The sequence below is a fragment of the Trachemys scripta genome, chromosome 6 (genome assembly GCF_013100865.1).
Source record: "Trachemys scripta elegans isolate TJP31775 chromosome 6, CAS_Tse_1.0, whole genome shotgun sequence".
Taxonomy (NCBI): Eukaryota; Metazoa; Chordata; order Testudines; family Emydidae; genus Trachemys; species Trachemys scripta.
Genome location: NC_048303.1, coordinates 88,592,015 through 88,605,634, shown reverse-complemented (window position 1 = coordinate 88,605,634; position 13,620 = coordinate 88,592,015). Strand labels below are relative to the sequence as shown.

Genomic DNA, 13,620 nt, shown 5'->3' with positions numbered 1-13,620 from the left:
AAGAGTTTACTGTTTGAAATATGCAATTCCACTTATTCTGCACTATGGAAGTCTTGTGGGGGATTAAAAGAGATGACAAATCAAGAATAAGTTCCTGTAAAATAATAACAGTAATAATATCTAGCTTTTATATATCATGTTTCATCAGTAAATCTCAAAGTGCTTTACAAAGGGGGCATCAGTACCCCTATTTCAAAGATGGGGAAACTGAGGCACAAAATAGTGAGGTGACTTGCCCGAGGTCATCCAGCAGGCCAGGGGGCCAACCAGTGCTCTAGCTACTAGGAAACACTTCCATTGCGTGGCCACAAAAAAGTATTTTTGTTAAAACAAATTAGTTGAAAGGCAAGGCAAGCATGCCTATTTGGAACTATTAAATTGGAGGGAAAAAATGGTTCAACAATGGTTATCCATGTGAAAGTATGACATGTCATGTTATCAGGGACCACTAGTGAAGATAGAGCCTATGTTGGAAGTCACTTTATCTTGACTGCCTACTTTTCTCAACATACCAATAAAATTTAGGAGGTGTGTAGCTAGCTTGTGCACAGCCCAGGGCCGGCTCCAGGCACCAGCTTGGCAAGCAGGTGCTTGGGGCGGCCGCTTCAGAGAGGGGCGGCATGTCCAGCTATTCGGCAGCAATTCGGCTGACGGTGCCTCACACCCACTCGGAGCGAAGGACCTCCCGCCGAATTGCAGCCGCAGATCGTGATCGCGGCTTTTGGGGGAGGGGGGCTGCTTGGGGCAGCCAAAACCCTGGAGCCGGCCCTGGCACAGCCAATCATCTTTGTTTACTCTGAGCATAAGTGACCCAGTAACTGACACACTGGATATGTGACAGCAATGGGGAAAACTCTATAAAGACTGAAGATTCAGCTGTACAACCGATATTTCCAATACTTTTCTGAACATAACAAAATATCTTTGAGCTGGTATGGTCATAAGATCAGGCTCTTATTAGATTTCCTGAACTTCCTTCTTTTTGACTGAGTTGGGGAAAAAATGTAAGCTGCATGGGGCAGGCTGTTGTCTACTTCAGTGCTCTGTGTAGTGCTCAGTACACTGACTGTGCTCAGTAAAAAATAATCAGGAACAGACTTTCTCTACATATGTTAGTATTTCTAGTCAAAGCTAGGAAGTTTTGGGCAAAGTTCCAAGGCAGTTCTCATATAAAAATTAAAATTCCCATGACGCCTTACATTCTGGCTTTCACCAACTCTCCACATTTTGCCATTGTGGACTAGTAAAAAGTCCTGTTAGTTCACAGTCTACTATACCCCAGTGAAATGCACCAGAATTCCAGGTGTCTACCAGATCTGTGACACAAAAAAACTTTTGTTTAAAAACATGTTTAAAGAATAATGTGATTTGTTGCAAAACAGAATTACGTGAAACTCAATGTTTTTCTAACAATGCCATGAATATACATGTTTTGCCTAAGGTTTTACAAAGACAAAAATAGCAAAATTTTGCAGCTGTGACACAACACTCCTCAACCCCAGAAGATGGGCAAATCAAAACTAGATTTTTCCACTGAGCACACAAATGTCTGTCATCCAAATGTGGCTGTTTTCCTTATCTTCGTGCCCGCTACTGTCACCAGCTCCACTGGCAGCATCACTGAGCTACTACAGAAACATTGATTTGTTCGGCTAGCTGTTCCAACTTGGCTGGCCTAGCAGGCTGCATTTGCAACACTGTAGGACAAACCCTCTTTCTTGTAACCTCCAGGAATGAGGAGACAAATTCCCCAGCAGTACCTTTTCTATAGCACTGGGGAGAGAAGACCCTTAGAATAGTTTTCTCTCCCTGAAAGTGAGGCAAGCATGTGTTCCTGAAACCCAGGATTGACCCAGTTTCCAAGGCCTGTCCCAATGTCAGTTATACAAAAAGTCCCAGGATTTTGTCCCAATTTTTGTGTGCACCACAGGAAGACTGTGGCCACCTGAAGGAACTGTCAGTCAGCTGAGCTGGTGAAATTGTCAACAGAATGTATGTGCGCCTATAGCTGCAAATACCACAGCGATGAGCCTGGTATAAATACCTAGGTAGATTATCCCACCAGGCCCATCACTTATTGACGCCTTTTCCTGATAAGGTTTCCAATTAAGCCCATTTTCTGCATGAGTCCTTGTCACCCATCCTGATTTTCATGGTGCACTCCCATAATACAGGGACTGTCCCAATTCTGAGTGGCAGGAGTCCTGCAAAGTTTCAGGGCCCTGCTGTGTGCGTACAGGGCTGGGGCAGGCTCAAGTGGCCATTGAGCAATTGAGGGAGGCTCCCTGATTTGTGACAGCAGAAATGGTGTTGATCTGGCTGCAATACTCCCAATCACAAAGGTTCAAAAGCCATGAGTCAGATCCCCCAAAACAATGATAAAAAAAAAAAAAAAAAAAAGATTATATAGTGTTTTGGGCCTGTCTTTTGATTTCCGAACTGCCCCACCCACACCCAATGCATGTGTGAGACACTTAGTGTTGCCAACATGCCCAGATTTATTGAGGTGATTTTTGGCCCCTGCTGCTGGAACCTTGACCCCTACATCTGTTCATCCCCTTTTCCCCCCCACCAACCAATTAATTCTGCCTCCACATCAGTTCTGCTCCTTCCAGCCTCAACTGCATTCCTCCTGGGGCTCTTCACCCCCTTTCCCAGACCTGGGCGGCTGCAGCAGGGTCCCTTCTCCCACTTTTATGCTGGGGGGGGTGGCTCCAGCCTCCAGTGGCTCTTCATTCTACCCTCTGTCCCTTCCCAGGCCGGCTGTTACAGGGAGGGAATGTGGAAGAGGGAGCAGCAAGGGAACTGTCCCTGTTGCTCATAGGAAAGGAGGGATGGAGGCCTGAGCTGCTGGGCTTTTTGGTGCTCCTTCTTTCCCCCTCCCCTCCTGTGAGGATGGTGTCGGCTTCTGAGGGGAGTGGGAAAAAGCTCTGCCTGCCTCCTGCAGCAGCTCCGATTGGCTGCTCTTCCCCAGGAGGTGGGGCAGTGGGGAAGGCAGACAGCTGGAAGGCTTTTCCTCCTCACCCCCATGCAGGTCTGAAATTGGAGCTGGTGCTTCTTGTTACATGACCAGTCTGGTTCCAGCCTTGGCTGAAATCCCATGACTCATGAAAAAAATCAGGAGAACTGGCAACACTGTGGCAGGCAGTTGCCAAGCCACTAGGAAAGCTGCCTCCACTACCCCATGAGTGAGAGGGGCTGGGAGAAGTGTCTGCTTCCCAGCCTGTTCACCTGAGCCCTTGTGAGGGGAAGGGGACAGAGACCACAAGGGAACTCAGATGGGTCTCAGTTCCAGCTCCAACATCACAAACTCTCTCACACACTTTACACTTACTCAGCAGAAAGGCCACAAACTGCATGGGCTATGGAGATTGAACTAGCCCTGCTACATGTAAAGGAAATCCCCTTCCCCTCATATCAGGTGTGAAGCATGCCAGTGCATGAGAAGCTTGCCCTGATGCATGCTTTATTTGTAGTTAAACAGAAGACTTCATTCAGCAGCATTGTCAAGCTCATGCCTCCACCAACACTAAAACCATGCATTATTTTTTTTTTAAAAAAGCTGCAGTTTACGGTTATGTGCAAATTATTTGACTTTTTGCTTAAATGTAACAGCAGGCAAGTGTTTCTACATTTTTCCTTCCCAAAAGCTGGCAGCTGTAGTCTTTCCACATATAGAAAGGAGACGGTTGCTTGGTTAAGAAGTAGGAGGCATTGTTGCTAAGACCAACCTATCTTCATATGAGGAAATGTGCACAGAATAGTCAATGGCACACTTCTACTGCCACCAGGACTGGTGTCTCAGTTTCTCACTGAAAATGTAGTCACTCTAGGGGTTCAGGAGTGAAGATTCACCCTTGACTGATACCCCTCATCAGCAGTTGAAGAGCCTTTTCTTACTGCCAGTGGCTACTCTGATATGATAGCTGCCACCTTAACCAACACAGTGGGAATTGAACTAGGGATCTCCAGGACTAAAAGAACAAGCTACTACAGCTTGAGCTAGAGCTCCTTAACTAGAGCTGTAACAACTGATATCCATTGTGGGTCATCACAGTGGGGGCCCTATAATACAATGATTGGTGGGTTACATCTACGCTAGAGAATTGAACTGTTGGTAAGGGCAAGTGAGGGCAGATAATCTCTCTAAAAAAGAGACAAAGCATGGAAACAGACTAGAGAGAAATGTCAGGTTTTGCTAGCTTGGCTAAGGCATGGCCCAAGGTTTGATCAGTTGCTCACCTCCACCCTTCAGAGTCTGTCATTGTTAACAGGCAGACATTTCTTCACTAGCAGAAAAGATACAGCCTCTTGGCAGACAAGTCTCCAACTGTCCAAACCATGGGAGGAAATTACTGTACTGATTTCAGAATGACATTGTTATGTGCTTTAAGTGGAATCTTTCTTAGAGCCAGCCTGTTTCATACCACATACAAGAAGCTTTGTAATATGTAAGCATTAGCTGCCTTGACTCTTTGGTTAGAACCACTTGGGGGCTCTTGCTTCTGGAGGTCTGGCTGGGAATTACTTGGTGTTTTATAGAGAAGCCATAAAAAGAATATAACCACATACTCAAATAAGCAAATAAAAGCACTGCTCCCACTCTTATTATAGCACTGCAGTAATAAAGTTGAATACTTCAATTCAAAATTCTTCTATTCAACCATTAAAAAATTCCTTTCAAGCTAAGATTTCTCATGCTTTAGGAATACAGGAATTGCTATACCAGGTCCATCTAGCTCAACATCCTGTCTCAGACAGCTGCTAGTATCAGAAGCTTCAGAGGAACATGAGAGAACCCTCATAGTGGAGAATTACAGAACAGCCTGCCCATAGGGGAAATTTCTTCCCAAACCCAGTCAGTTATTGGGTCATTTATGTCCAGAAACATATGCCTTAAGAAGCAAAATGTAACTGCAGACATCTGTAAATCTGTAAATACAGCTAATCCCTTTAAACTGGGCATTTGGGAAAGAATGATCTTGTGGCAGTGGGTTCCACAAGTTAATGATGTATTGTGTAAACAAGTATTCATTTTTATTGTTTTTAAGTTTGCTGCTATTTTTATTTAATTGAATGTTCCCTTGTTCTTGTATTCAAAAGGGGATGAACAGTAGGCCGCATTTACCTTCCCTCTACCATACAATATTTTGTATACCTTTATCATGCCCTCTCTTAATTAAACAGTCAAAATCTTTTCAAATTTGGTGAGTATTAAAAAAATAAAAACAAAACAATTAGAAAAAATGAGTTTATGGTAAAGATTATATGTGAGATTCCAGTTTTATCCTAACTTTGCTACCACCACCTGAATTTTAGAGAGTTTGGATATGAAAATCTGGACCAAAACCAATCTCGCTGATTTGAGTTTTGTCATGGAACTAAACTTGCACAAGATGTGTGCTTTATTTTTCAATTCCTCTTCCCACAACTGCGAGGCTCAGGTTCACAGGGCTTCATCAGCTTCTCTACAGCCTCCCTCCTATTGTCCAAAGGGAGAGAAAGTTGAAGAGGAACCTCTGCTTCCTCCACGTTTTCTCCTTCTTATTGTCCATGGGAGTGAAAGAAATGGGAGTCACTATGGCTTCCCTAGAATCCTGAGCAGGCTGCCCAAATGTAAGGGTCGAAGAGAAGTCTCCTTGGAGGATGAGGTGTGCACTTGTCCAGGGCAACCATCACTCAGGCAGGGGAGAAAAGAATGTGTGGGAGGGGAGCTTAATGTTGAAACAACACAGACTTGTGTGCATGTGAATAGGTCAGTAGATTCTACATTGAATGACATACCATTACCTATAATGGGGCATTTCACCTTGGGAGATGATGGATGTGAGTATTTCTGCAGCTGGAAAACAAGTGACAGCCTTGTTCTGTTATAATGGTAGAGAAATTTCTGCTGGTGGGTGTGGAATTAGGTAGCAGCAACTGTTTTTTTTCTTTAAAATTTTCATTTTTGTAATTGAATATTAAAAGCAAGAACTATGTTAATGCAACATTAAGGTTGAGAAGTTAATCACTGAAAATGCAGAAAACCCAGTAGTTAAGGTTCTCAGGGTAATACTGTAGAACCTCAGAGTTACGAACACCAGAGTTATGAATTGACCAGTCAACCAGACGCCTCATTTGGATCCGGAAGTATGCAATCAGGGAGCAGCAGAGACCCAAAAAAAACCCCCAAAATGCAAATACAGTAGTGTTAAATGTGAACTACTAAAAAAGTAAAAGGAAAGCTTAAAAAAAAGATTTGATAAAGTAAGGAAACTGTTTCTGTGCTTGTTTCATTCAAATTAAGATGGTTAAAAGCTGATTTTTTCTTCTGCATAGTGCAGTTTCGAAGCTGCATTAAGTCAGTGTTCAGTTGTAAACTTTTGAAAGAATCATAATGTTTTGTTCAGCGTTACGAACATTTCAGAGTTACGAACAACCTCCATTCCCAAGGTGTTCGTAACTGAGGTTCTACTGCATTAGTGGAGCCACGTTGCCCACTTAGAATATGCAGCACCTCATGTATTACATGGCACAATGGCAACAAAGTCTGCGGTAAGAACTCCTAAATTCTGTGGCAATATTAATTTATTGTATCTCCATGAAATATCCTACATTCTCATCCCTTCCGCAACCAAACACACGACCATGACTCATAGTGGGCTGTACAATTCACCAATGATTATTCTCAACCATACTTTGTTCATGATGGATTTTTTTGCTTTGTACACTACATGCCCAGCTCCAAGGGCCTCAGCAGTTACAACATTATCTAGGTGGTCCAGGACAGATTCTCCTTCCCCTTCCTCATGTGTGCCATGGAAGAGGGAAGGCAGAGATTGTGGTCTGCTTCCCTAGTTCATCATCTCAGCTCCCCAAGCCTCTAGGCAGCCTAGCTATCCAGCCTGCCTTTCTGTCTCCCCTTGCTTCCTGGCTGCAACCTGGACCCCAGCACTGGCTCCCTAAACTCTGCACCAGCCTCTCCTCACTCCTGCCTTGTTCTATAAAACAGTGATGTGAGCATGCACTGTAGTCCAATTAACTTCCCCTTGTGCTGAAAGGTCCAGAGCAAGAGGCAGCTGCAGGCAGGTCCCAGCAGGCCAGAGAGACAAAACAAAATGCTGGGCTCTTGGCTCCAGCTCAGTAATTAATTTTGTATGCAGAATTCTGTGATCTCTTGGAGAAAATGGCATATCCCACGCTTGCATAATCAGTAAGGCCATGGGTACACTATGGGTGCAACAATGGCTATGGTGCCATAGCTATGCCATTATAACCCTGTAGTGTAGATGCAGATAACAGCAATGGAAGAGGTTTTTCCATTGCTGTGGGAACTCCAACTCCCTGAGTGACGGTAGCTAGGTTGACCAAAACATTCTTCCATTGACCTAGCTGCGTCTACACCAGGAGTTATGTCAGCATAGCTGCAGCACGAGGGTGTGTCTGTTTTTCATACCCCTGAACACAATAGTTATGTCAAACTACATTTTAAATTTAGACCAGGTCTAAGTCGGTGGGTCCCAGATTGAGATGGCTGAGGCAGTTCATACCTCTCAGAACTATTATTTCAGGATCTTTGCACAAACAGACAAGTTTATTCTTCACATTTTCAAGGTTATCACCACAACCATGAAGGCTTGACATTTAATTTTTTTAAATGGAAATGGAGATTCTGCAACAAGGGGTGAATTCTGTGGAAAATTCCATAATGGCAGAATACACAGGGTCTTGGCTATATGCAGTGTTTTGTATTATTTCTCCTGTTAAATATTTGCTTAAATATATATAGGTGCCCTGTGACCAACTTATCACTGCTGTGGTAATCTTCACTCTCCTGCATTTAAATGCTTCCTCTTAACAGTGCATTAATGTAGTTATTGGCATTTACTCAGTCTTGAATCCAAAGTAGCCCCAAACAGAGATGGAGAGTAACAATGAAACAGTTTATGAAAATGTGTATATGGTTAGTGGAAAAAAAAAAAAGTTTGTAAGGAAGGAGTGTATCAGACCAGAACTTCATTATTATTCATTATTGCCTGTATCATCATAGTGTCCTGAGGCCACAAACAGGATCAGGGCCCCAATGAGGTAGGAACTATTTATACACGTCACTATTAAAGTGCTTCGACAGTGGTCTCCCCACAGTAATCTTCTCAGAAATGTGCTAATAAGAGGATCCAGACTTGCTTTTTAAACAGTGATTTTAATGCTTATAATAAATGCTGGACTGACCCTGCTAGTGGTCTAGCAACAAAAGGCAGCGGAAACATCCCAATAGCATTTGCCAATATCCCTCAACTCCGACTGACAGGAACCCACTTCTACAGGGAAGAGGAATCTATATATCATTCACTCCTTGGCCCTTCTCCTAACAAGAATACTAACAATTTGCAACAATGATGATTGTGTTTGTAATGAGGCACCTCCACTAGAAGTGGACTGCATAGAGCAGGGGGTCTAACCCCTTTCAGCCATGACTGAACTAACTGAACTCAAAGTGGCAACCTAGACATGAAAGACACCTTAGCCCAATCCCCCAAGCCATCCAGTTCCTCCATTTTCAAGATAAAAGGCAGAGCTGTAGTACTGTTTTCATCATGGGGGAATTAGGTCCATTTATCAGCAACTGAAATCTAGGAAAGTTCTTTTTAGGTTTATATTGAACTTTTTATGCTTTTCTAATTACTGACATTTCTATTCCTCAAGAAAATTAAACACCTTGTGATACATTAGTGAACTATAGAAGTGTGTATTTTAGTGTGTTGAAAATTATGTAAAATCAGCAAAACTATATTTAAAAATTTCCATAGATATATAGTAAGAATAGAATATTTATATTAAAATTAGAGTGTAATATGTGTACCACTGAATTTATACCAGAATTATGTTTCTACTGAAAACCTATTTACCTAGATCTCATGCAGTATAGTCAGAATTCTGATTTAATATACTAAGTGGAAACCATTAACAGCATGCAATATCTGTTCAATAATCATTTAGGTAATATTTAAAGATGAAAACTGGATCCCTCTCAGAGGATTTGCTTTTATATCACTGAAATATCCAAAGTAATAGAAACCATAAAGATGGGAGATCTTGTCCGTAACCAGCAATGAATGACTTCTGACTATGAATCATAGTCTTTTGTTACTGAATTAGAAGTCAAGTCCAGTCATCACACACTAGTCTCACAATAAGGAAGATATCAACTTCCTTCAAAAATATGAGCTTATTTCAGTTGAGAAAGCAGCTTGAGTTTACACCAGAGTTTTCAAAGCTGCAAATATCAAATAACATGCAAATCAGGGACCCAGTCCTGCGAAGTGCTGATCAGTTCCTGAGAGGTGCAACGTGACCTGAACTCTAAAAATTCCCTGTGCTTGAAGGGCATTTATAAGTTCACTGGAGGCATGCAGCATCTTGCAAGTTCAGCTTGCAAATTTTCATGATTAAAAGAATTCCTCCTACTAAACATGCTGAAAACAAATACAAACACATGCAATAGAAGTTCAACCCATGTGCGTTACACTTCTCGAAAGCCAAGTCAGTCAGCGATAATCAAACTGACAACCTGCCCACTTCAACATGTTGCCAAGTAGCACAAGAATATAAATGCTAGTGAGGCTCTAATAGTCATGGCTCCCAAGCCACTTACATAGAGTAACTCAATAATTAACATTTTCATTCTTATTAAGAAAGAATCTCTATCTCTCCTCCACCTTGTCTTTTCTCCTTCAATGGGATTTTAAATTGGAGAGACACTATCCTGATTCATAAGCTTGGCAGAATTCAATATTTTTTTTTTTGTAATTTCAATCATTAATAGTGATGTTTACTTTAAAGCATTGTTTTTAGATGATCAATTTAACTTTTCATGGTTGTGCAAAAATTACAGGATTTAAGCATTTTTAAAATTTTATCTATTTAAATTTTTACAGTTGCAGGAAATTATTGGGGGTCAGACAATAATTGTTGACAGTAGACATTGAGATTCAAAAGTTAAAGGTTTCTAACTATTAAGATGCAAATTATCAGCATCAAATGTCGAAAAACACAAAGTAAATATCCCTAAATCAAACTCCAAAGTAGCCCCAAACAGAGATGGAGAGTAACAATGAAACAGTTTATTCTCACACAACATTTTGCTTGCTTTGCTTCTCTGTAAATGTTGATAATCATTGATGGAAATATATTTTTGTTGGTTTGTGTATGCAAAGTGAAATTGATGTTTACTGACATTAATCAATAAAAATCTAATCCTTCCAAGCCTACTTACAGTTTATAGCTTTCATATAATAGACTTGTGGATAGGAGACTTGACTAGCAGTCTGAAGACTTGGGGTTCTATTATAGTTCTGTCACTGATCTACTCAGTGATCTTGGGTAAGTCACTTCATCCCTGTGTCCCCTCCTACTATTTGTCTTGTTTATTTACAGTTTAAGCTCTTCTAGGCAGGGACTGTGTCTTACTATGTGTTAGCACCTAACGCAACAAGACTCCAATGTTGGTTGGAGCCTCTGGGCACTATTGTAGTACAAATAATACATTTTAAAAAAGTAAGAATCTCTCTAAAACTACCAGTGAATGTAGCTAAGTAAATCCCAGAGGCACAACTATATGCTCTGGGATTTACTTAGAACAGTGGTCACTTACTCTACATTTGTGCACGAACACAAAATATATGTTAAAGTATCATCATAATCCGGCTGCGCTGTTAACATTCTAAACAAACAAGAGTAACAATAAAACTACTACTAAACTTAGTAATGTTCAAAGTCAATTGCTTCATTTTTAAAATGAATAAAGATAGTCTTACCTTTCAGTGCTTGAGTCTACAGTTGAGAGAGGAGGTAACTGGGATGGTGGGTTGCAGGGACTACTTTGTACATTATGCCCTGGAGAAGGGTGACTGACAGGATGTGATGGTGGACCACCCCCAGCAGCCGTTCCACTCCGACTTGAGTGAGTACTGGAGAACATTGTAGCTGAAATCCGAGGGAGAGCAATATTCAGTATCATGGTAGGCACAACATGATTTCAGTGATCAATCAGTACCATCAGGTAAGTGATCACCCTTCCTACAAATGATTTAATGCTAATTCTTAGAAACCAACTTTTTTTCAAGTCTTACTTTCTGTTTGAAAAAATGTTACTGGTCCATAAAAAAACAACCCAAACTATGTTATAATGAAAGAAACACTGATTGGGTTTTGAAAATATGCACGCGATTGGACAGTTCACAATGGACAGCTGTCTAAAAGCAAAAAGGACAACATTATGGACCCAGTCCTGGGAGTTTTGCTTGAATAAACACTGCAAATCTGGGGTCTATTATTTTTTCATATTGCAGAACAAGTTGTAAAGCTATAAAGCATAGTTCTTAGAGCTGATCTAAAAACTGATACAAAACATCACAATTAAAAACAAATGTTTACTACTTTTTATGAATACTTTCATAATTTTTCAACAAATAAAAAAAACTACTCACATGCTGAAGGGTTAACTTAAAAGCATTATAGATGTTCCTCCCTACATCCTAATGAGATGACCTAAAAATCAGTAGCTTCATTTTCAGAGATGCTATAAATGAGGATGCCAGCAATTAGCAACTGTGTGAGGACTGTAGACAATCCTTGTTGTCTTGCGGATTGTTTCAAAGGCAAAGAGTTTCCTTTCAAATGTAAAACACAGATGTTTTTACTTTTGGCAAAGCAAACCAACAGTAAACACAGGGAGAGTGACACACTAACTTGGCCCCTGATAAACTTAGGTGCTTTTTACTGACATCTGCATCAAGTGATGCAGTTGATTTTGGGTGAAAAATAAATACTTATTCTTCATCAAAAAAGATAAAGAGTACAAAAAGCGTATGGCTTAGCGAAACAAAATGGAGAGATACATCTTCAAGTTTCTGAGCAGAGGAATTGTGTAGGATAACACAAGGTATATGATGGAGAAATGAGATGAAATTAAGAAAATTAAAATGTAGGCTGCATATTAAGAAAAACTACCTAAAGGTGAGATCAATTAGACTGGAGAATGGTTTCCAAGGGAACTGTTAGAAGCCACATTGCTTGAGACAAAGCTAAATTGGAGAAAGTACTGTAGGGAACAAGCATGCACTGATAGGCATATAGAGTGACCTAAGAGGTCTTTTCCATCTCCAACATCTATGTTTCTATTTAGAGACCTTAATCTGCTGACAAAGAAAAAAACTGCTTGTTTTCATCTGAGTAATGTAGGGATGTATAATATCCCCTTAGCGCGCACACACAGAGCTCCCATAACTGTTAGTGTGCCGAATTCTGCTTTTGGATGTGCACGTACACAACTCTTATCAATTAACAATTAGCCATTGATATATAGATGGACCAAGTCCTGACCCACGCACCTAGTGAAGATGTTGACAAATAAATTCGATGTTCCCCTCTGGAGCTTTCCACAGAGCTGGTCTCTCTTTCTCCCTGTGTGGGTGTGTGTCTCCTTCCCTATTTATTGCAATAGTGGTGTTTTCTTTGCCCTAAATAGGTTCTGCATTCCACCCCTGCTCTGTCTTTCCTGTTTCTTGATAGTCCAGAAGAAATCCACCCCTTCTTTCCCCACACAGAGTAAGGGAAGCCTGCTGAATACAGACCCCTTCTCTAATCTCAGTGGTCAATGTCTGGGTGAGGTGCAGTCATGGACTCTACAAGTGGGCAGAAGAAGGGCTTGGTTAGCTTTATGGATGCTATGGAGCACTGTTTCAGCATCCATGGAAGACAGCAGCCTCCAAGTCATGCCACGTTATGTCACACAGCTTTGACTGCCTCAAAGCTGCAGGAAAGCTGGGGGCCAGCATTTGGCCCTATGATATCAGATGCATATCAATGGGAAGATATTTATGTGCATTTCTAGAGCACTCATGGCTGTAGTATCTATGCATATGTGTAAACAGCAGATGGATGGGTAGTTCTCAGGTTGGGTAGACATACACGTGCTAGCTCTGCTTGAGCTAATGCACGAAAAACAGCACCGTGGCTGCAGTGGCACAGTTGGTGGCTCAGGTTAGTTGCCCTAGTACAACTCCATGTGAGGTCCTAGGTACGTACTCGGATGGCTAGCCCAAGCTAACACCCATGCCACCACCGCCATGCTGCTATTTTTAGCATGCTAGCTTGAGCAGAGCAAGTGCAAGTATGTCTATATGAGCTAGGAACTTTCCAGCTCTTGTGTAGACATACCCTTAGATCTGAATCTCTAATTTCTCAATATACTGTACAGTACTATAGTAACTTCCAAATTATGTGGAGGGTCCTTAGCATCATTATTTGAGAAAACAAATCTTTCTGTTGTCAGTTTTTCTTAAGTAATTGCCTTTTGCTGCCTGATCTAAGTTAAGCACATAGTTTGAATAGCATGAAACTTAGTAAACATCTGTGACAACAAACATTGTTCTTACCTCCAATTTACCATAAGCTAGATTTGCATAGAAACTTTATGAAAAAGGGCTTTATTTAACAAAGTGTTCCTCAGTAAAAAGTCTTTTTCCTGTTTCTTCAATAAATATGAAAGTCAATAGTTTGTATAATACTCCAACATAAATAAAACCCATCAAAAGAAATTCCCAGGAATAAATGCCATGAAAAAGCTATTGTTCC

General features: G+C 41.1%; 1 protein-coding gene across 1 annotated transcript in view; it reads right to left on the bottom strand.

Moving 5' to 3' along the window:
• Nucleotides 1-13,620, bottom strand: part of GLIS3 (GLIS family zinc finger 3) — a 237,873-nt gene that overhangs the window by 21,101 nt on the left and 203,152 nt on the right. The window contains exon 8 of the mRNA XM_034774451.1: nt 10,800-10,968. Coding sequence (XP_034630342.1) covers nt 10,800-10,968 — 169 coding nt within the window. The remainder of the gene's footprint in view (nt 1-10,799; nt 10,969-13,620) is intronic.